The sequence below is a fragment of the Dermacentor variabilis genome, chromosome 3, assembly GCF_050947875.1.
Source record: "Dermacentor variabilis isolate Ectoservices chromosome 3, ASM5094787v1, whole genome shotgun sequence".
NCBI lineage: Eukaryota > Metazoa > Arthropoda > Arachnida > Ixodida > Ixodidae > Dermacentor > Dermacentor variabilis.
Window position 1 is genome coordinate 102,656,820 of NC_134570.1, and position 24,503 is coordinate 102,681,322.

The 24,503-nt window shown below is 48.0% G+C and overlaps 1 protein-coding gene across 1 annotated transcript; it reads left to right on the forward strand.

The window, feature by feature from the left end:
• The first annotated feature begins 2,020 nt into the window (after positions 1–2,020).
• On the forward strand, positions 2,021–24,163 carry LOC142576120 (uncharacterized). The gene is made up of 4 exons (XM_075686076.1): positions 2,021–2,029; positions 2,733–3,439; positions 23,173–23,939; positions 24,047–24,163. Coding segments are annotated over exons 1-4 (1,479 nt in total). The 5' UTR covers positions 2,021–2,026; the 3' UTR covers positions 24,049–24,163.
• The last annotated feature ends 340 nt before the right edge of the window (positions 24,164–24,503 follow it).

The window sequence follows — 24,503 nt, forward strand, 5'->3', positions numbered from 1 at the left end:
TCTCTTGCTCCCTGGTAGAGGGCCTTGTTAGCACCCTCGTTAGCCCACACATTAATAATATTAGTATTATTAGGTAAGGAAGCACATAAACAATCAAAAGAAACAGGGAGGGAGCAAGCTCATAACTGTGGCCGAGAGGGGCACAATGCCTGCCTACTGCTGCGGGAGGAGGGAATGAAAAGAGAAGAGGAAAAATGATAGGAATCGAATAAATAGGAAAGAAAATGCGAAATAAACGAATGACAGAGACACGTAAAACACCGAGGAATGCGAAGAAAAGCCCCTCACTGGCACTCCACACGGAGGAATGCGGGGGAATAACCCTCACTCCTGTATTGGCGGGGAGCGTAGGTCACGTCGCGTAAGCACACTGGTTAACCAACTGGCCAAACCGTAAAGAGGAATTGGAAGCAAATACCACTTCCTGCCGTAGAGGGAGAGAACGTAGGACAAAGGAGAGCGTGAGTTGCACTGGTGCGTAATGCCCTCGCACACCCCCAACGTCATCTCAAGAAAGTGTTGCAAGCATATCTTCCATGGCTAAGTGACTGCGCTCGCGAAATGTTGCCTGTGCAGTTTCGTCAAGTGCAGTTTACATGCATTGTGCGCATTGGCTGGTCCGCCTCTCGCTTGCCTTCTGCGAGGCGGTGCAAAGGTGCGCCTTGAAAGTTAGGAAAGCAAAGATGTTTTCTTCGTTCCTTTGCGCATTGTTCAATAAAGTACAGCCATCGCTCCTGTTCAAATACGTGTTCGAGGACTCGACGACCACGTGTCTCGTCCGCATTCTTGCAGCTGCTCAAATTACGTGAGCAACGCGTACGTTGAGTACGCATTGCATACGAGAGATACACCCATACACTTCCAGATGTCGAGCAAGTCATGCGCCTCTACAATATTTATTGGTATGGCGTGCCTGACCGCCTTGGCGCAACTGGGAGCTACACAGTTATGCACTGTTCTAGGACATTCCCCATATCCACACCCATAAAGCTCATCGCGAGGTGCAAGCGTCGTAAGCTTTGGCACTATTTAAAGGCTGTTAATATAAAGTAGGACAGCTACCAGCCCTGAGGGTTCACCAAGATTACTTGAATAGTATACGCTATGGGTTATAAAAAATTATGCCCAAATCAACTTTTGCCGCAGCTGACCAAAATCGCTTTTCATCGAAGTCGAAAAATTGAATTTTACGTTAAAACACACTATTTCCGAAATACCTTGCAGAAAAACTAACTTTAATGCGCTCAGTTAAGCGCATGGCACTCAAAGATAGCCTTTAATCCCCTTAGCTGTGACCCCATTCCTTATTCACTGCTTTGCAGTGCGAAGGCTACGGCGGAGTCGTGTGGGGCACGCAATGCTCCGCCTGTTGGACGTCACCGTGGCGTTCATTTCACCATTGAGTCTGGGTGTTGGCATAGGCGGCACTACTTCCAATTTTGGAGCCTTTGATGGGCCGAAATCTGAGAGCAATACCTCAGCGTACGGCTCATCCATTTTGTGCACTAGATAGCTGCGCGCGGCTATTCTCGCACCAAGTGACACGAACAGAACATTTACTTTGGCAATTATTTCCATTCAAAGCACACAATTTCTGAGGCCCGTACAAACGTGTTCTTCTCGTTCGCATGTGCGAGTTCGTCGGCACACTGAATAAGTAATTGAGCACTCGTAGATCGCATACTGGTTTTCCATCTTCAAATACTATTGCAAGGCGGAACACACAGTGGTGAAAATGTGCGACCAAAAAAATATGCTAATTGGATGCTCACTGCGTAAAGAAAAGTAAGAAGTAGGCTGGTATAAAATATCAATGGAAGCTGATTAGCATTACTTGTTGCGCAATCTGCCTTCCCTTACGGACCGTGGACAGTATTGATGATCTCAAAATGGGCATTGTCTCCCTCGCCTTCCTTTAAAGCCAGTTTGTAACTTGTTTTTGAAGCCAACTACCAGGTATAAAAGCGGGCTCGGCCGCGAGTCGAATCAGAAGCTTCTGCTCCTCCGACGAATGAGGAACACCACAATGGTAAGCCACCGCTGGCCTCTTCAGTCTCACAAGGCGATGTTACGCCGACATTTCTGAATGCGTTGCTTCAAAAAGCACGACATTCTTAGGGGTAGGGTTGCCACAAATTCATAGGTTCACTCGAGATGCTGTCCTTTAAACAATAAAGTTATACCCGCTGGTATTATTAGGGCGATAATTATGAAGCACACAATTATCGTCAGCGATTTATTTTGGCTGAAAGCGAACGTATTACGCACTTAAACAATGTTTGGCTCTATGCCCAGCAGAAGTCGTTTCGCAATTCAGTAGCTCACACCTGAGCTCCCTGTAGAGACAAGAGCTGATAGCATTCCCTACAGTAAGTTATAGTTAACCTGCACAAAGAACTTGAAGTAACAAATAATTCCTCAGGGAAGAAGTAAATTAGAAACCCATGCTCAACGACGAAATTTGCATCAATATCGCTCGTAGAGCCGGCATGTCCTGTACTTCCCCGCTGCGGTGGCTTAGCGGCTATGGTGTTGTGCAGCTACAGACGATCGAGGTGACAGGATAAAACCCCGGCTGCGGCGGATGCATTTCGTTGGCGGCGAAAAGCAATACCACCCTTGGCTCTTTACATTGAGGGCACAATAACAATCTCCTGGTGGTCAAAATTAATCTAAAACCCCAAACTATGGTGTACCCCAGAATTCATTTCAAGTCTCCCTTACCTCTGCAGCTGCGTGCCTGCATCGTCCTCGCCCTGGCCGCCAGCGCCTTCGCTGGTCACCTTGGTCACATTGCCGGTGGCTACACCCTTGCCAGCAACCTCGGCTACGGCCTTGGCTATGGTGGCCTCGGCTATTCCGGTCTCGGATACGGTGGCCTTGGTCTCTCTCATTACGGCCTGTCGCACGGTGTTGGCTACTCCGGCCTTACCGGCTATGGTGCCGGCTTCGGATACGGATACGCCCCCGCTGCCAGCTACGCCGTCGCTTCTCCAGCTGTTACCCGCACCGTCTCCACCTACCACGCCGCTCCAGCTGTGACCGCTGTCCACGCCGCTCCAGCTGTGACCGCTGTCCACGCCGCCCCAGCTGTCACCTACGCTGCTGCCCCAGCTGTCACCAGGGTTGTTCAGTCCGCTCCAGCTGTCACCTACGCTGCCGCCCCAGCGGTCACCAGGGTGGTCCAGTCCACTCCAGTTGTCCAGACCTACGCCGCCGCCCCAGCTGTCACCAGGGTGGTCCAGTCCACTCCAGTTGTCCAGACTTACGCCGCCCCAGCCGTCACTCGTGTCGCCACCTACGCTGCCCCAGCTGTCACCAAGGTTGTCCAGTCCACTCCAGTGGTCGCCAGCTACGCCGCTGCCCCAGCCGTGACTGCTGTCCATGCTGCCCCAGCTGTTGCCACCGTTTCCCACGCTGCCCCAGCTGTCGCTACCTACGGAGTTGCCCACGTTGCCCACGCTGCCCCAGCTGTCGCCACCTACGGCGTTTCCCACGTTGCCCACGCTGCCCCAGCCGTTGCTACATACGGTGTTGCTCACGCTGCCCCAGCGTACTACGGCTACGGTGTTGGCTCCCTCGGCTACGGTGCCGGCAGCTACGGTTACGGCCACGGTCTCCTCGGCTACGGCCTGAACTACGGCTACGGCCTTGGCTCTCCTCTGAGCTACTCCACCCTCCTCCGCAAGAAGAAGTGTAAGTTCCGCTGTATTGTCTGTAGCGAACAATTCTATCTGTTATCGATCTGTTCTAGATGAGCGCAGCGCTAACCTGTATTTTCTGTTTTCGTTCCAGAAATCTTCCTTGTTTTGACACTTGGACCAGACAGAAAACACTCAGTCATGGACGACCAGATTTTGCGGTTTCGATGATGTATAATCATTGTTATGGCAGAATAAACTGTTTGTCTGATATTTTTCTTTCTTCACTGGTGTACCACATACGAAGACATAATCGTATTGTTAAAGAAATTGTGGAGGCTCCCCATATCATAGGAACAGGCTTACGTTAATACTGAATTTCAATGGCAGATTCGAAGTGACCGACGAACCCTGCGGCGCAGCACTCCTCTACAGCGGCTAGTAATAGAAAATCTGCGACTGAAACACAGGCAATCGCGCCACAGCAATTGGCAGGGGGCGCTGGCGCACATCAGCTATCTCAAGCGCCCATTATTCCTCTTGTTCTCTCGTCGTTGTCAGCCTTTTCGGCTTAAACTAGTGCCCGCACTGTGTTGAGAAGATTCTTGCTTCTTTTTAGCCTTCTGCACTGTAATGGAAGTCGCACCGAATGTAAGTCTGCTTCCCTTGTTCGCCGTGATTGTGTGTCGGAAACGTCGGAGAAACAGTGAAGGCTGCATTTAATGTGGTGGCAACTCATCGAGATAGCCAGGAGTGCCTTCGCAACTTATCACAATGAAGAGTAATCACAACCATAGTTATCGCAATCAATACTAAAGGCTGTTAAAAGTAAACTTGCGAATAGGAACCGCTGTTACCTCTTCATCCTAATACTGGCGAATGAAGTCGTCGACAAAACGCGCAACTTTGTGAACTGATTGTGATCGATTATCTGAGTTACCTGAGTTCTTTGGATATCACGTTTACTTTCTGTGTTTTATTTGTTCGCTTCGCATATAAATGATGCTTGTCCGCAAATGAAGATTAGTTGGAACTTAGCCCTCTCTGCACTTTTCTGTCCTTTTTCCTACAATACCACCGTTACAAGGATTGTCGGAGTGGAAAAGAGTGTATATGTGTGAAGGTTGGAAAGCCAGTCGCGGGGTAAAGGCATATGAAATGAGAGAACTCGGAAGAGCCGGCAGGTGTGTATTATACCATTTTTTTAGTTGCACCAATTTTTCTATTTTCTTCGTCAGTTATCACAATTCTAACCCTTGATCTAAATTGGTCAATGAGGCAACCATTACTTCTAGGAGAAATCAATGTGCTTAATTGAATAGTAAACACAATTACCATGAACAACCTTGTTATGTAATAATTTAAGGCTCATATTTCAATCTTCCAATTTAAACTAGTAAACATGCAAGGCATACTTTCTACGCATCGGCGCTGGTGCAATCTCGAAGGCTACGCGCAAGGCTAGCCAAGCCATCACGACGGAGTTCATTGGCTTCCTTATTTGCGCAGCGGATGGAACCTGGTGACAACGGCGGGTCAGCCTAAACCAGCTACGCATGCGACGTCTCGTGTTGTGTGGCACGTGCTGCTCCAGCACGATGTGTTTTCTTCATGTCCAAGGGCAGTAGCTGAACGGCTATACCAACATAGGATCAGATGGAAGCTATCGTAAAGACCGTTACGTCAGTGTCCATAGCCGTGTGCTGCGTGTGCGCAACATTGTTTTATTACGTTTATTGTGGTTCATTATAATTTTGTGGCATACGCGGTACCCTGGGCCGGAAACTCGTCTCCTTGTATCGATGTTTATTGTGCTGCACGCCGTTGAGTACACTGCAGTAAATGGCAATAATGGATCGAAGGAAGTGATGAACACAACTAAGTTTCTTTTTTTTTCTTTTCTTTATTATGCGGCTACGGAGCCTGTTCATACATCAACATGGAGCTGTATCCCACAGAAGCGAAATCCCCTTGTCCAATATAACGAAATATTCTAATGCACTCCCAAACATAAACAACATCCTAAGAAAATACCACCCAATATCATCAAGTAACGGGCGTCTGCGAAAAGCGTTCCCGGATGTACCCATGGTTACCTATCGCCGAAACAAGAAGATTAAAGACATGTTAGTGCACGCAAAAGTCAGCCAGCAGCATTCCTCCGTAATAAAAGCATGCTGTCTCCTTAGGTGTAAAACCTGCAGGCACCTTCAAAGTGACATTAAAATTAAAAGCACCGCAAATAGTTATACACATGAAGTCAAATCTAGCTGCACTTGCACAAGTTCGGATGTGATTTATATGCTTGAATGTTCCTTCTGTGAGAAACAATATATCGGTGAAACAGGACAATCAATGAACGTCAGATTAAACGGACATCGCGCGGACACAGCTAAAGAGCTTCCCAAAGCCGTCGCCGAGCATTTCAACCAACCAGGTCATAACTTTATGAACTTAAATTCTACATCTTACAGTCAAATTTCCGTTCTGAACGAGAAAGAAAATACAGAGAATCATACGTTATCCATAAGTTCAAGACATTGCAACCAATAGGCATAAACATTTCAAAGGGAGCTTTAGAATATATTCGCTATGCTAAACTTCAAGCTATAGGCAACAACACTTAGTTTGATTTCTTGGTGTATCCCCCCCCTTTCTTTCATTTTTCTTCTACCCTTTCCTTTCCTCTTTTTTTTTTCTTGTAAGCCGGCGTGTCAGACGCCCTTGACACGCCGGCTAACGCGCGTGTGTTGACAGATTTGACAGACCGGGGTGAAGGGAGGGGTGGGGGGGAGGCGCTGGCATTGACCTTGTACACAGCGTTTCTTTACTCTCAATTCCACACGCTAACAAACTTTGCCTCGTTTCCGCGTCCTCCCGCCTCACTCCCTTTCTCCTTTAGAAGAACCCCACCTATATATACTGTGGCGAGGAAAGCATATGTCGCCTTGAAGAAGACAAGTCCACTTGTCGAAACGTTGGCTCCTGCATTCACCTTGTTCACGTTTTGCTCAAGATGTATGAAACACATTTTAAATACCATTAGTTTCATCAGTGCTTTCGCTATTGATGCACTCTCCTGCTGTGCACACTAGTGTAGACAGAGTCTCAAAGGGTTAAGCTCTGCGGAAGAAATACCATCAGCACCACAAGAAAGGGAAGGTTTGAGGCACTTCATTCACTTCGAAACAAGGTTTTCATTGACCTATAGCGTTCACCCCGTGCGAGACTGACATTCAAGGTTACTTGAAGCATATTTCAAACCATATAGCGAACATAAATATTCTGCAAAGGCACCCGCAATGTTCAAGACAACATCACCATTTTCATCAAGAAGACATACATCTTTGGCACTCTTTTTAGAGGAGTAAGAGCGCACGAAGCTCCAGAAATATTTTGAATTACGTGTCACGCTGACTTCAACACAATCAATGTGGTCGTAATGATAATAATAATAATAATTTTAGGGGTAACATGGCACTCTAGACTAAAGAAAAGATTGGTGCCTCTATGTTAGAGCGTCTGATAGCCAGCCATCTAGAGCAGGAATTTGCAGGGTGCTGAAGATCTCCCCTCCCTTCCACTCCACGTGCACACACATGCACATACACACACTTGCTCAATCACACAGCACGGCACACACGCACACAGTCGATGGGTGCACAACACACAGGAGTGCCAATTCAGTCTGGTCGCAAGGAAGGGGAGTGAGAATGGCCATGCAGGGCGGGCTAGAAAGCTAAGTATGCCAGATATGATCATGGAGTTGTGGAATCGGGCCATGCAGGCGTGATGGGGCTCAGACTGTGCTGACCACTTGTTCAGACGAACTGAAGAAGAAATATGAGTGTTGTCCAGAGAGCCGTAAAGCACCCTGAAGAATAGACTATGCAATGTTGCACTCGTCTTGCAGGTTGTGCCACTTAAGGGGTTTGAGACAATTAGGCTGGCGTGAGCTTGCGACATGACATGAGAAGTCATGTCGACATGACGTGCGACGTGAGCAGACGATCGCACTGAGCCCGGTGGAACCCAGGGGGCAGGTTGGATTATTCGGCGTCGTTCGAAGTCGCTTCGCATCTACGTCGTACTGCCACAACCCACGGTCGTCGGTCGTGTCGTTGTTGGCCTACTATTACAACACTGTCTTTCAGGAACACTGTCGCACGGGTGGGGCGTCCTAAGAACTCGGACGATCTCGGGGCCGGCGCCTTCGCATGGGCGGCCATCATAGGAATAGCAGCCTTCGCAGCCTCCGATTGGTTGACGCCTGCTACGCGTCGCAGCCTTTCTTTGTTGCACGCCGGCGATGCTTCGATTCGCGTAGGCAAACTTCTAGCATCGGCAGTCGACATAATCGCTGCGTGTCGTCACGCTTTGCCGTGTTCCCGACCGACGCTTTTGACGTTCCGGCGCGTGCCGAAGCTTTCCGACGCATGCCAGTGGTTGGGGTCTCAGGCCGGCTGCGCATGTGAGCGCTGGCCTGTTCGGCGACCTTCTTTATTCCCTCTTCTTTATTCCCTTTTTATTTTTTTATTTAACCTGGTTTGTTTGTTTCCCGGCACATTCTTTTTTCGTTCTTTCTGCACTTCGACACTGCACCACAGCACTATTAGAATAAGGCAAAGTAAGAAATTTTAGTTGACCGTCTGCGACGCATTTCAAGCAATTATATAGGCTTAACAAGAGAACCTAGACTTGTGAGGCAATTAGCGAAAGACAGCTCAGCCGTCGTGACGCAGTAAATTTGAGTTAACGACTAGGACTTAAAGATGTCTGTGACGCTTTCTGTGAGTGCCATATATTGTAACTAAAATCTATAATTTTTGGGCGCGCTCGCCATGCCTGGTGCGGCGACGCAGTTAGCGAGAAGCCACTCAGCCGTGTTCCGCAGTGAGTTCCGCGTGTACAGAACTTTACTGGGACAAGTTCGTGATGCTTTCTCTGATCCCCAAAATCACTGCAATTAATTTTGTTACATGTTGCGATAACTTTGAAGCATACTTGCAGCGCCTCTCATGACGCAGCGAGAAGCAGCTCTACCGTGGTGATAAAGTTAGTTTGGCGTGTACTGAATCTTTGTGGTGCAAGTTTCGTGACGTTTTTTTATGGCTTCGCCAAACCATATACCTCCTTTCGGTACTCGATCACGCTTGTCGAAAACGCGACCAGCGATTGCAATTTCGCTAGCAAGTACATTTACTTACCTTGGTTACACTGCGTGGTGGTTCGGCTGCAGAGTGGCCTACAGCTCGGTTTCTCTGAAACGCGCGCATTGAGTTGGCGCCTTGGAGAAACAACGACACGCTCGCTCACCGCACATTTGTGCGCTTACGCTGCGGCTACTGATGGCAGCGCTGCTGCGGACCACGTTTAATGCGTTGAGCTATACGCAGTGCAATATTTTGCCATCTTAGCGCCACCTGGTTGACGTATCGATTTCGCCTGCCAGTGCCTGGCAGGCTGGAACCATCGGGCTACAATTGCGCCGTCAACTTTAGCCGTGCCGACTGAGCTAAAATCCCTTGATAGTTTGAAAGCACCGCCACTCTTCAAACTGTGGCGCCGCCGCGCAACATCCTCGCCCCTTTTGCGTCCCCCTCCCTGTGGAAACTAGTTTTGCCCCCGTTTTTCTGCAAGACGATTGATTGGTCTCCTTGCCATTGCCCTTGGAAACGTGCGGATCTTGAGTTCCGCTTGCATTTTGCTTTTTTTGTTGGCGCCATTTTGCTCATTAACTCTCCGGTGGTTCGGTTCAGCGAACATTGCACGCGGTGTTTCCTGCGGTGTCGTGCTTGCGCTATGCCTTACTGCAGTGCATATAACTTTAGCCAAGAAGCCTGCAGATGGTTATGCAGTTTTTATACCACGAGGAAAGCGTGCATGGCACCTTGCGTAAGAAGCTGTGGCTGCACAATACTGGCTGAAAGAACTTTGTTCTGACAAAGGACAGTGTTGTTTGGGAGGCAAGGCGCCTGTTTTATTGCTCGTACCAAAGCATCCCCTAATGCTTCATTTCTTTTATTTCATCTGGCCGACTCATCAGCCTTTTTGCTGAGACAATTTGTACATTGCATAAAAATGGAGCTGTCCTCAGTATGCTGAATATTCTGCTCGGACTCATCATTTCCCACGTCGTCAACTGTTATTCAGTCGCAAATGCAACCCTATAGCTTCTGCTTTTCGCTGTGACCAATTAATGTGCGAAGATGCAGCGTCTCGGTCGCACTTTTCGTGATTGTTAAGATCCGTTGTCTGTTTTATTGAAAATCTAAATAGTGGCTTGTAGAGAGCTTTCCTTCCAACTTACTTCACTTAGATACAATGAATTCGGGTCTGAAAAAAAAAATGAATGGCAAGTTTACCAGTATCATTGCGGATGATGAGCGCCAACTAGTCTACATGGCGTTTTTATCCCGCTGTGGTTGCTTAGTGGCTATGCTGTGGGGCTGCTAAGCACGAGGTCGCGGGATCGAATCCCGCCTACGAGGGCCGTATTTCAATGGGGGCGAAATGCAAAAACACCCTTGTGCTTACATTTAGGAGCACGTTAAAGAACCACAAATTATCAAAACTTCTAGGCGCCCCACTACGGCGCGCCTGAAAATCAGATGGGAGTTTCGTCACATGAAAGCCCATAATTTATTGAATAATTGCATTTTTAATGCATAGGCATTCTTTGGCGAGTACCCCAGCCCCGTCACGCGAAAAGTGTAATGCCTTGTATCTGCACAAAAATGCGTAATTTGTAAAGTTACGATATTTAATTATTATAATAATGTAAATGAAGATGATTGGTAGCTTTATAAGCTATAAGCAACAATTTAACACTCCCAAAAATAGATAAACAGAGAATACCCATAGAGATACATAGAGCTCCTTAGAAAATGCATGGGAAGCTTATAGTAGGTGTGGGCAGATATGAAATTTGGGGGTGGGCCAACCTATTTTTGTGGGTTGGCCAAATTAAACTGGTGGGATTAAGCCAATCTGAAATTTGGCGGCGGGCCAATCTAAATTTCGGTTTGCCCAATTTAAATTTGGGTATTTGCCACCTTGAAATTTCGGGGTAGGCCAACTTAAATTTGGAGATAAGCCAATTTCAAGTGTGGCTGAGGGCAAACTTGAATTTCGGTGGCGGGCCAACATGAACTTTAGGGATGGGCCAATATGAAGTTTAGGGATCGGCCAACATGAAGTTTCTTTTGCCTACATAAGTGCCTACTTGAAATTTGAGCGTGGGCCAACTGAAATTTGGGGGTATGCTTCGGATACTTATACAGCTCCAGTGGAGTTTCTGCATTATTTTTTTAATTCTTGAATTTGCTTTGAATTGGGCTGGTTCGAACGCATGAGCGGGTGACGATTGTTATTTGGTTTTCCCACGGATACAGGCATTGTGAAGGGGCGTTCTCTTGATCGCTCACACTTGCTCGCACTGGAATTGCACAACCGTCCCATTAAATTTCCCATTGCGCTACATAGCTACTTTCACATTGATAAGACAAACACATGGACAGACGATGCACTCGCGACTAAGTTATTGTACGAAGGCACGCTGAATATAACACCTGCGGTGCACATGCGCGCACAGGCAAGAAAGAAAATGCTAAATAGAGAGGGATGTGCCGCAAGCAATAATATAGCAGATGCGCAAAGTAAACCATGCCTTTGTGTGGGAGAAAAATAATGTCTGGAGTATATAACTCGCCTCAAAGCTCCTTTACCATCAATAGGCTCCACATTTACAGCTATAAGCGAAAACCAACCTCATCATAAACGTTACCTTCAGCATTCTCGTTGCAGTTATCACCATTTACAAGATATTGTACACCACTGGGGCGCGCCACTGGACCAAAATCATGCGCTTCCGTCGAATTCTGAGGCTCGTCCATGGGAGCCAAGGAGAAAAAGCGTGCGGTCCTTTGAGCGCGCAGCTGGCGCGCGAGGAGAATTCTAGTGTTGGTGTATATGCTACCGCAGAGAGGAGAGTTAGTTACACATAACTTTTCCGGTGCCGCTCGCATCGCTATTCGGCCTCTGAAACTCCACCGCTTCCGTGGCAGAGCTCGTTGCCTTTGAGCAGCATCACGTAGGTTTGTTTCAATTAGATGACAATGATATCTCGGTCAGTTTGTGCGTCCAACATTCGACAGGCGCCACCAAGCGAACGTGTTTAAAGTAGGTGAATTTCATCACCTGCGATGTTTCACTGCCATAACGGCTGCATGCAGGGCTTCCGTCGTTTTGATCTGCTGCGTGTTCCCACGTATTGACGTGTTGCATTTTTAAAGAAATGTGCTAGGTGGCGCCAAAATTAGGCACTGGAACCGAGTACGGTCCGTTTTGAAACTAGCCGCCCAAATCGATTAAGCTTGCAGCCTCTGGGTGTGTGCACCGGGTAGTAAAAAAGGACTGTTTCGGCTTTTAAACTTTGAATTTCTTTGCGTGTCCGGCGCATAAAACAGATTTCAGTAGTCACTTCCTAAAAGAAGAAAATAATAATTATAAAGTGGCTGCGCTTAATAAGGGATTCAAACAAAGCTCTTGTTATTTTGCCACGTTGCTACAGTTACCAACACGGAGCACAGCATAAATTATAAATAATTTTGGTCGTTTCTACATTAATTATACGGTGCGATAAATTCACTGCGCATTAGTGCAAATGTACTTCAGGTGATAGTTAGATTAATTGCATTTTGTGCATAACAACATTACTGTGCTTATTACCTAGTAGCTGACAAAAAAATTCCATCTTATCGAGGCTTCACAGTCACGGCCCACAGAAGGACACCATTGAAAGAAATGCACACTCAAAACAGTATTGTGTGCGTGTCTGTGTGTGTGTGTGCTTTTCTGTCATGGAGTGCCTTGTGTACTATTCTTAGTAATACAGAATCATAAACTCAGCCACACTTCCGCCATAGTAATTGAGGCTATTTTATCTTTCTACTACAGCCTTTAAGACGTTGCTCACATTTGTTCGCCCCTTTGGACTCTATTGTTCCTCATCGTACATGGCAACAGTGAATGGGTCACCACTGGGCCAGAATCCTCACAAGGTATGTTTGGAAACACTTCACCTAGAACCGTCATTTGCTCATTTATTTGACTAACTTTTGTTTCGCCATATTGTGCTTGCATGTTTGTCATGGTTTCATCATTTCTCTTTTCAGAAAGACGGAGGAAAGAGATATTATTGGTCGGCAAATTGCCCACGCCAAGCCATAAGAAGCTCAGCAGTCACCATAATATCAACAGGTCCTCTTGAACTATGAGACTCACCATAAAATGTTTGCAAGTTTACCACACAGAGGGGTGTGAGCATCAGGAAAGCAGCAGTTTTGTGCCGTACAGAGCGGCAATACTAAAATTTTACATACAAGCTTACCTACATTTAAAGGTGTTTTATGACAAGCGGAGAAGTAACATGATGAGTGCCAACTTCTTTCTTTGCAAGTCGTTATAGCCATGACGAACCGAAGAGAAACAGTGTAAAAAGCTCCTACTTAATAATTCACAGACTATGTCATCTGCTCTTTGCAAATAAGTTTGACGGTCAATACCAAAGAGCATCACATGCCCCCTCACAACGTTAATTTGTTACATGAAAATGCAGATAATCTCAAAAGCTTCAAGAACGCTCAATGAAATTTTGAAGAAATTATATCTCATGACAGAAACCCTGGCAGGCACTCTTCAATTTATTATTCTATATTTTATTTAAAGTACCTTCAGTGACATATGACATTAAAACGACGAATGGTTTCAAATTAGTAGAGTCAAGCAAACACACATACAAGAGGCAGTGAGTTCGGGTAACGTAATGATTCTTCTGAATAAACAATGTTGATCAATGTTGATCAACACAGTTTGAAATGTACTGAGGTCGCAGTTGGAAATCGTCGTGAAGTGTGGTGTCATGGAAACTTCTAAGAAATAGTAAAATACATGCGATTGATTGATTGATTGATTGCTTGATTGATTGATTGATTGATTGATTGATTGATTGATTGATCGATCGATTGATTGAAAACTTAATTATTCCACCGAGCTAGGGTGCCTGCCCCGTAACCTAAACGTAGCTAGGGGGGGAGGACGAAGCAGTCCCCGCGCGTTGAGGACGGGGACGGTGAGTCTTCACGGCCTGAACGGCCAGGCGGATTGCTCGACGCTGGTCGTCGTCAGCCTCGCTCTGGAGCAAGGCCTCCCAGGCATCTCTACTGTCGATGTTTTCCTTGGCCCCTGGGGAGCCAGCACACTCCCCTTTTATATGGTCTAGCGTACCTTTCTGCTTACAAATTTTGCAGAAGGCGTCGTTATAGTCCTTCATCTGTGTTAAGTAGATAAAATGTGGTGATGTATAATTGTTTCCCTGGAGGCCTCGCCAAATGCGAGCGTCCTCCAGAGAGAGAGACTGATGCGGAGGCAGGAAGATTCTTCTTTCGGCTTTGTAATGATCGACAATTTCCCTGTACGTGATGATGCTATATTTTATCCCTGGAACTGGCTGCTCTAAAGTTGCCCGGTGGTAGAGTGCTTGGGCGAGCTCGTGAGCGGCTTCGTTGCCTGGGACTTCTTCATGGGCGGTTACCCAAATAAAAGTTATGTTCCTGGGAAGGTTTTTGAGTAGAATGTGGAGGGCTTCTTCTAAGATTCACCCTTTGTTAAAGTTTCGGATAGCCAATTTGTTATCGGATAATATTACTCCCGCTTTTGTAGCCGCCCAAGCGAGCGCTACTGCAACCTCTTCGGCTGTACAGGCGTCCCTCGTGCACGTGGAGCACGCCATCTTAACGCACCTGTCGCCATCAACCACCGTCGATACCGCAGCCCCGTCTCTGCCGCAAGCAGCGTCCACGTACGCTACTTTATGCGCCTGTGTGCTTTTAACATTATTTACTAGAGCCTTAGCCCTGTGAGCTCTCCTCTCTTTGTTGTAGATAGGATGCATACCTTTAGGTAGGGGGGCACCATCCCCTTCAGTACCACAACTTTACAAGACCAATACCCTCGAAACCTGAATATGCATCTGCAATATGATATTCTAGGAGCATAAATCTTATTACTTCACTCTACTCGTTTCATTCTTTCTCATTATAGCCGTACCACGAGTACCTCAATGAAAAGTAACCTAACACTTATTCGACTGCCGCAAAGTCACCAGTATATTTAGGTAGGGGGGCGATTCGGAAGCGTTTACACACGTCCAAGACATTCCGTTGGACGTGGGTAAACGTTTCCGAATCGCCCCCCTACCTAAATATACTGACAACTTTGCGGCGGTTAGCTAGTGGAATAAGTGTTAGGTTACTTTTCAATGACGTACTCGTGGTACGGCTATAATGAGAAAGAATGAAACGAGTAGAGTAAAGTAATAAGATTTATGCTACTAGGATCCCATATTGCCGATGCATATTCAGGTTTCGAGGGTATTAGTCTTGTAAAGCTGTGGAATTGAAGTAGATGGCGCTTTGGAAAAGTTGCGCCATAAGTACCTGAGCATCTGATTGGCTTTGGTAATGATCTATTTTATATTAAATGCCTAATTAAGGTTATTTGTTATTTGTACACCCGGGTATCTCTATGACATGTGTAAGGATGTTTAATTAAAGGCGAGGAGCAGCAGATAAACAGCAGCCTAGCAGCAGCGAGCAGCCCGAGCTCTCTTGCCAAACACAGCACGTGTTGTCGTCGTCGTCTCCAAGCACTCTCGGAAACACGAGGCGCGTCTGCTTCATTACATTGGCCCCGGGTCTGAAATGGAGCCATCCTGGCGACTCGGGGAGCAGAGAAGATGAGGGGGTCGAAATAAGGCTTCAGCTTGCTAACATGCACTGTCTGCCGACCTCGGCAACGAAGGTCCGGCGATGGTGTTACGGGCTCAACGATATAGTTCCCAGGAGAGGAGGCTTCGATGATCGGGTACGGACCGTGGTACCGCGCATGTAGTTTCGAAGCAAGGCCGGGCACGTGAGGTGGTATCCTTAGCCACACAAGGGAACCAGTAAGGAAGGTGCGCTTGGCCTGATGACTGTCGTGTCTTGTCTTCTGACGACCCTGATCCTCGCTGGTCAACGAACGAGCCAGCTGGCGGCAATCTGCAGCGTATCGGGCGACTTATGAAATAGCTGTGCACTCGGAAGCGTCAGGTCGCTAGGGCAGGATAGTATCCAGAGTACACGAAGGCTCACGCCCATACCAGAGAAAAAAAGGTGAAAAGCCGGTGGTCGCTTGCGTCGCGGTGTTATAAGCGATCAAAAATAACGTACAGCGCAAAGGACCAGGACAGCGATAGACGACATACACAGCGCTGACTTCCAACAATATTTTATTGTGTTGCCACATCGTGTGTATATATACAAGAAGAGGCATGCGCAGAAAATGTACGACAGTCACATGGGGTGTTCTAACAGCAAGTCATTGAACGATACATGGTCACCTCAAAAAATAATAATAATAAATAAAACAAATTAAGCAATACAATTTCTATCTGTCTAGAAACGCGACTTCACCAGGGGTCAGCGCGATTGAGGGCGCACTAACGCAAGAACTGCCAAGTTTTCTGATGAAATCAGCTTCCACTATTTCGCGTGTGAGTTGTGAGCAGTGTCTCGCTAAAACTTGCGTATCTTCAAAGAATGGCACGCAGCCGCAGTCCTTTGCGCTGTACGTTATTTTTGATCATGAATTACCAACTAGCCCAAGCAACCACCCTAGTTATAAGCGAGTGTAACGAACGGGAGTACGGGGCCCCAATTAGTCTGGTCGGACGAGACGTACATCCTCAACATGTCGCCCAGCGTTCGGTCGAAGCGCTCTGTGAGACCGTTCGTTTGGGGGTGATACGCGGTCGACTTCCGGTGAATGATCTGGCACTCGCGAAGGAGGGATTGTATTGCTTATGACAAGAAGACACGACCCCTATCACTGAGTAGTTGAGTGCGATGGGACGGCGAGAGGTCTGCGGCGATGGCGTTGTCGAAAACTGCTGAAGGCGGTGATGATGAGACGGAAGTTATGGCATCCAGATGCAAAAGGGGGCCGCCATCGTGAACGTCAAGGTCTTCAATACACGTGACAGCTTGCACAAATCCCAAGGTCGAATGCCAAGGTCGAATTACAGATGGGTATCAAAGCGGATTGAGACCTAACAGTGAGGACGGCATACGGGAGAAATAATTCCTTGCGGTGAGCAAGCATGTCAGATGGCGTAAATGCCCCAGATGAGTCTGGCTCGGCAGTACACGACAAAGTCGCAAGCAGCGATGTCTCCGGAGGTATATCAATATCATCGACGAAGAATTTGTGAAAGCTGAGGTCGTCGCCGACCGATGGCGAGTCACATAGCGGCGAAAGGGCCACTTGCAAGCGAGAACAATCGATGATGCCACTATGACGTGACAGGAATTCCCACCTGTGGATGACATCATGAGAACAGGAGGGCAACACAAAAAACTCGAGGATGTACAAAATGTCTTGGATGACTGCACGGGCGGTGCATACAGCTGTAGGATTGAGGCGTTGCGCGCTAGCAGTGCAGAGTACCATGCCAGATGGAGAGGTCGTGACTTTTTTCAGCTTGCGACAAAGATTTTCATGGATGACGGAAACTGTGGCCCCGGTATCGATAAGCGATTGAGCGGATGCTCCCTCGACATGGACGTCAGTGATATTCTGCGGTGAAAATTGAGGCTTTGAAAGCTCGATGAGCTTGAAGTTCTTTCCTCCGGAACTGCACTAGTCAGTTTTCTTCGGCAGTAGGTGGCCGATGACGCATAGGTGACAGCGACCGTCGACGTGGAGACGGAGAACGGCGACTGTCTGAACGACAGTTGTGATCGAAGGGTCTCGGCGGCGAGTCAGCGGCATCTTGGCGGCGTATCTCTGCAGAATGTTGTGTCGCGTGGGGAAACTGGTCGAAGGCGTCACGGTGCGACGGCATGTTTCGACGACAAAAGCGCGCAACGTGACCAGCAATGCCACAGGAAAGCAAATAGGCCTGTTGTCTGGCGTGCGCCATGTGTCGGGTCGTCGAAGACGCTGGGGTGACTGCCGTGGAACGGGAGCAGGCGGAACCCGGTGCGTTGGTGGTGCGACGGAATATGATGGTGGGGGTGGCCGTACGACAGCGGAAGCATAGCTGAGCGGCGTAGGTGACCCGCGACGGGTAGTCGGCATAAGACAGCGGTGCCGTCGGAGATGCCAAGAGCGGCGGGTAGTCAACATAGGAGAGCTGTGCCGTCACAGGAGCTGGCGGCCGAACGGGGGTAAATGCGTGAGATATTTGGGGACGGATGGCTTGTTGTATGGCCGGAGGTAGCGTTAGGACAGGGCAGGCTCCTGGCTGTGAGGGAGTAGCGACAGCTGGCAGGCCACTTCCTTACGAATGAAATCCTTCAGCTGAAGGACGAGAGCAGAAAGATCGGTATGGCCAGTGGCATCTGCAATGGCCGAGACCGAGTCAGCCTGTGGGACGTTTTGGCGGGCGATGTTACGTTGGCGGCGCAATTCGTCGAAACTCTGACACAGGTTGAAGAGTACGGTGACGTTGGTTGGATTCTTGGCCAGCAACATTTGAAACGCATCGTCCTCAATACCCTTCAGTATATGATTAATCTTCTGGTCCTCCACCATCGCTGCGTTATTACGGCTGCAGAGACCCAAGACATCCTCAATATAGCTGGGGAACCCGGTTGCTGTGCTCGCTGGCGTAGACGCTATTCGGCGCAAAGCTTGCGGACGACGGGGCGGCCAAACACTTCGGCGAAATGTGTCTTGAATGCGGACGAACTCAAAATGTCAGATTCGTGGGTCTTAAACCAGAGATTGCCGACGTCAGCAAGGTAAAATATGACGTTATTCAGTTTATACTGGTCGTCAGACTTATTGTGAGCGCTTACACGTTCATAGGAGGAGAGCCAGTCTTTGACGTCATGTTCTCATGACCGGGTCGCGCTGACAGGGAACGCCGGTGCAAGTGACAGGGTCAGCCACGGGTACAGTCGGTTCGTAGGTCGCATCAGTCATGGTGATGATGGGCAACGTACGATTGCGGAGCTCCAGGTTGTCCTGAGGGAATCAGCAATCTCCACCAAATGTAAGAATGTTTAATTAAAGGCGAGGAGCAGCAGATAAACAGCAGCCTAGCAGCAGCGAGCAGCCGGAGCTCTGTTCCCAAACACAGCACGGGTTGTCGTCGTCGTCTCCCAGCCGCTCTCGGAAACACAAGGCGCGTCTGCTTCGTTACACATGATGAAATATAACAACGTTGTTCAGATGGTAAGGGCTAGGATTAGAATTAGATCCTAATACGCGCATTCTTTTACATTTGTTAACTACAAAAGGCTCATGTACAGTTTGCATGAGGTTAGGCTTAACATTCAACCAATCAACAGTGGACGAGCAAGGGAAGCCTTAGAGTGGAAACTTGTCTTCGTCAAGGCCCTTAGAAATATGTTCGCTTGTTGAAACGTTGGTTGCAGCCTAAGGCGTCCTTTGCTCACCTCTGTTATTCAATTGAAATGTTCATCTCCTTGAAACCTATTTGACTTGTCTGAATACACAAACCGAGATGCTTTTTTCACATGAAACTATAAATTGCATTTTCCAAGGATCCCTGAGGATTATTTGGCCTGTTATGTTTAGTGTCCTTGTTTATTCACACAATATTTGCAAATGTCCTTTTAAGCACTGTTGTCTCCATAATATTCCTACGAGTACTCCATTTGTGTCGAAGCTTTTCCTGCCGCACCTGCACATGTGCAGTAGAAATATCAGGAACAGACAATGTGTGATGTAAAATATAGCATAACGTTTTTTTACCCCTATACTTCTTGCCTCTGGCCAATGTGTAATGAAAACGAAGGGACATTGCAGCTCGAGGTTATCTTCCGGAAAGTACGTGTTTGCCAAGCATTTTTTTTTTTCAAGCAGCACTGTACACAAAGAAGTACGAGGGTAGCCTAGCATAAATATCGTTGTCTGAAGCTTGGTTCTCCCTGCTTTGGCCGAACACGATGAGAAAACTCAATTTCAGCTTTCAATTTCATTAAATACATTGCGATCTGTGTTTCTGTATGTTGTAAAGTCCGTGACTGACAGCATTAACTCCATCCGACCTGTACAAAAATTGTGCAATATTACTGCTTCATTCGACATGGCAATAGACGACGCAAGCTTACTTGTTTTAAGTGCTCTTCCTTTTGCCAGTTGATGCCTCTCGGTCACCTGGCGATATAGTAACGATGTCTGTAGTCATGTTACAGTACTGTACTAACGAATACCGCCCAAAAACGGTAACAAAGCGCCCAAAATAAGTGAGCGAGCCGCGCGATGAGCCCCACCAGCCGTATCTGCAGCGGCAATATTGCTCACTATGTAATAATGATGATATTAGTTTCGATTTTGGTTGCACTATCTCTCGGTCGTATACTTTAATTGACAACGCCACCACTACTCTTGTTTCCGTTGCACTGTGGTAGGTACACTGTGCCTACTCTAAGTTTATATCCGTGTTCTGTGGTGAAGTCACGGCCGTATACGGTCGCGGTAAGGCTTCGGCCTATGTGTTTCGGCCGTATCGTGCTCTGAAATCGTACGTTCTCCGCCACGTCAACCCCACAACCGCCTTGTCGCGTTCTTCGTTACAAATGCAGCATGCGATTGCTGCTGATACCGTTTCTGGCGCTGTGTCAGAAAGTCTTTCATCTATACTACAAAGCGTCCCATGAAGAGACGTGTGGCATGTCCCTGAAATGATAGACCACCGGAAAAGATTGCTCGAGAATATTGTCCCTGATTACAACTTACATTTAATTTCTGTGAGTCATTGTCGCTCATAGTACTTATAGTCATCTATAGAAAGTGTTTCAAGCAGATTTTCCAAGTGTGTGTGACTCTGCTCGTTAAATGTAGCCTGTGCAGCTTCGTCAAGAGCAGTTTACATGCTTTTTGCGCGTTGGCTGGGCCGCCTCTGTATTGCCTTCTGTGGGGTGGTGCGAGCTGTGAGCCCTGAAAGCCAGGACAGGAAAGATGGATTCTGCTTTCCTTTGTGCAGTGTTCTATAATGTACAACCATCGTACGTGTTGAAATACGTCTTCGAAAACCGGACCGCCACGTATCGCTCGCGCATTCTTGAAACTGCTCCAATTGCGCGTTCAACAGGTACATTGAGCACGCAATGCATACGAGAGGTACGCGCATCAACTTGCAAATGTTGAGCGAGCCATGCGCCTCTACAATATTTATTTGTATGGTTTGCCTGGCCGCCTTGACGCAACTGAGAGATCAACGGTCGTGTACTGTTCTAGGACATTCGCCATATCCACATCACTAACGCTCATCGCCAGGTGCATGCGTCGTCTGCTTAGGCACTATTTAATGGCTGTGAATATAAAGTAAGACAACTAGCAGCTCTGGGGGTTCGCCAAGATTACATGAACGATATACGCTATGCGTTATAGACAATTTAGCCAAAATCGACTTTCGCCGCAGTTGGCCTGAAACCCTATTTATCGAAGTTGAAAATGCAATTTCACATAAATATACACGAGCTCAGAAATACTTTGCAGGAAAACTAACTTCAATGAGCTCAGTAAAAGCGCAGGGCTGTCAAAGATAGCCTTTGATTCCCTTAGCAGTGACTGCAGTCCTTCGTCAATGCCTTGCAGTGCGAAGGCTACAGCAGAGCCAGGTGGGGCCCGCAACGCTACTCCTATTGCACTGTAAAATAATTTACATCCTAAAAAGTGAAAAAGGGTGTAAATGTGTCTATAACTCACACCCTTAGGGTGTAATCTATATAACGGACACCCTAAGGGTGTGAGTTATGACACATTTACACCCTTTTTCACTTTTTAGGGTGTAAATTATTTTACAGTGTGGACGTCACAGTGGGTTCATTTCAGCATTGAGTCTGGGAGTTCCCATAGGCGCCACTACTTCCAATTTTGGAGCCTTTGATGCGCCGAACTCAGAAGCCATACCTCAGCGTACGGCTCATCCATTTTCTGTATTACAGTGCACTAGATAGCTGCGCGCGGCTATTCTCGCACCTAGTGACACGAGCAGAACATTTACTTTCGTACTTATTTCAATTCAAACCACACACTTTCTGAGAGCCGAAGAAACGTGATCTACGCGTTCGCACGTGCGAACTCGTCGGCAAACTGAATAAGTAATTGAGCACTCGTAGATCGCGTACCGGTTTTACACCATCAAATTCTATCGCACGGCGGAACAAAGAGGTCAAAATGCGCAGTAAAAAAAGTTTAAATTGGGCGTTCGCTACGTAAAGAAAATTAAGAACTAGGCAGGTATAAAAAATGGAAGCTCCATAGCATTTCTCATTGCGCAAGCTGGCTCCCTTAAGCGGCGATGGAGAGAGTATTCATGATCTCAAAATGGACGTTGTGTCTCCCTTTCCTTCAGTTAAAGCCAGTTTATAACTTGTTCTGGAAGCCAACTACGAGGTATAAAAGCAGGCTCGGTAGCGAGTCGAATTAGAAGCTTCTGCTCCTCCGACGGATTAGGAACACCACTATGGTAAGCCAGCGGTTACGTCTTCACTCTCACGAGGCGATGTTACGCCGACATTTCTGAATGCGTTGCTTTATACAGCACCGCTTGCTTAGAGGTAGGGTTACCATAAATTTAGAGGTGTACGAAATATGCTGTTCTTTAAACAATCAAATATAGCCGCTGTTAATATTAGGACGGTAATTCAGGAGCACACAATTATTTTCAGCTATTTATTTTTGCTGAAAGCCAAAGTATTATTTACCTAAACTATACTTAGGCTCTATGCCCAGCAGAAGCCGTTTCGCTGGTCAGTAGCGCGTGCCTGAGCTACCTGTAAAGAGAAGATCTGACGGTATTCGCTATTGTAACTTTCAGTGAATGTGCCCGAAGAACTAGTAGTAACAAATAATTCCTGTTCATGCAAGACATAAATTAAAACGCATGCTCACCGACTAAATTTGCATCAATAGTACTTCTAGAGGCATCTTGTCCTTTACTTCGCCGCAGCAGTAGCATAGCGGTTATGGAGTTGCGCTGCTAAGCAAGAGGTGACGGGATAAAACGCTGGCCGCGGCGGATGCATTTCGATGGGGTCGGAGAGCAACAACACCCGTGTGCCTTGAATTGGGGCACAATAATGATCTCCTGGTGGTGAAAATCACTCCGAAGTCCCCGACTATGATGTGCCTCATAATGAACTCATGGTTCTGGTTTGTGAAACCCGAGAATTCATTTAAAATCTCCTTTACCTTTGCAGCTGCGTGCCTGTATCGTCCTCGCCTTGGCCACCAGCGCCTTCGCTGGTCACCTTGGTCACGTTGCCGGTGGCTACACCCTCGCTAGCAACCTCGGCTATGGCCTTGGCTACGGCAGCCTCGGCTATTCCGGTCTTGGATACGGTGGCCTTGGCCTCTCCCATTACGGCCTGTCGCACGGTGTTGGCTACTCCGGCCTTACCGGCTATGGTGCCGGCTTCGGATACGGATACGCCCCCGCCGCCAGCTACGCCGTCGCTGCTCCAGCTGTTACCCGCACCGTCTCCACCTACCACGCCGCTCCAGCTGTGACCGCTGTCCACGCCGCTCCAGCTGTGACCGCTGTCCACGCCGCCCCAGCTGTCACCTACGCTGCTGCCCCAGCTGTCACCAGGGTGGTCCAGTCTGCTCCAGCTGTTACCTACGCTGCCGCCCCAGCTGTCACCAGGGTTGTCCAGTCCGCTCCAGCTGTCACCTACGCTGCTGCCCCAGCTGTCACCAGGGTGGTCCAGTCCGCTCCAGTTGTCCAGTCCTACGCCGCCCCAGCTGTCACCAGGGTGGTTCAGTCCGCTCCAGTTGTCCAGACCTACGCCGCCGCCCCAGCCGTCACTCGTGTCGCCACCTACGCTGCCCCAGCTGTCACCAAGGTTGTCCAGTCCACTCCAGTGGTCGCCAGCTACGCCGCTGCCCCAGCCGTGACTGCTGTCCACGCTGCCCCAGCTGTTGCCACCGTTTCCCACGCTGCCCCAGCCGTCGCTACCTACGGTGTTGCCCACGTTGCCCACGCTGCCCCTGCCGTCGCCACCTATGGCGTTTCCCACGTTGCCCACGCTGCCCCAGCCGTTGCTACCTACGGCGTTGCTCACGCTGTCCCAGCCTACTACGGCTACGGTGTTGGCTCCCTCGGCTACGGTGCCGGCAGCTACGCTTACGGCCACGGTCTCCTCGGCTACGGCCTGAACTACGGCTACGGCCTTGGCTCTCCTCTCAGCTACTCCACCCTCCTCCGCAAGAAGAAGTGTAAGTTCCGCTCTATTGTCTCTCTGTCGAACAATTTTATCTGGCATCGGTCTGTTCTAGGTGTGCACAGCGCTAACCTGTATTTTTTTTTTTTGTTCTCGTTCCAGAAATCCGGTTTCTCTAGAGACTTGGACCGGAAAGAAACCACACAGTCATGGACAATCAGATTTTCTGGTTTCAATGATGTATAATCATTGTTATGGCAGAATAAACTGTTTGTCTGATATTTGTATGATATTTTTCTTTGTTGACTGGTGTACCACATACCAAGACGTGAAATGACTGAGATCCACCACAACGTAGGAACAAGCTTACGTTAATACCGAATTCCCATGGCAGATTCGAAGTTACCGACGAACTCTGCGGCGGAACACTCTTGTACTGCGGCGAGTAATAGAAAATCTGCGATTGAAACACAGGCACTCACGCCACAGCGATTGGCAGGGGGCGCTAGTGCACATCCGCGTCTTAAAGCGCCCATAATTCCTCACGTTCTCTCGTCGTTGTCAGCCTTTTAGGCTTGAACTCGCGCTAGCTTGGTATTTAGAATGTTCGTGTTTCTTT

Excerpts from the sequence above, each read along its gene's own strand:
- LOC142576120 (XM_075686076.1), top strand. Across the intron at positions 3,440-23,172 it reads GCCCCAGCTGTCGCTACCTA|CGTCGCTGCTCCAGCTGTTA; the intron begins CGGAGTTGCCCA and ends CGCCAGCTACGC.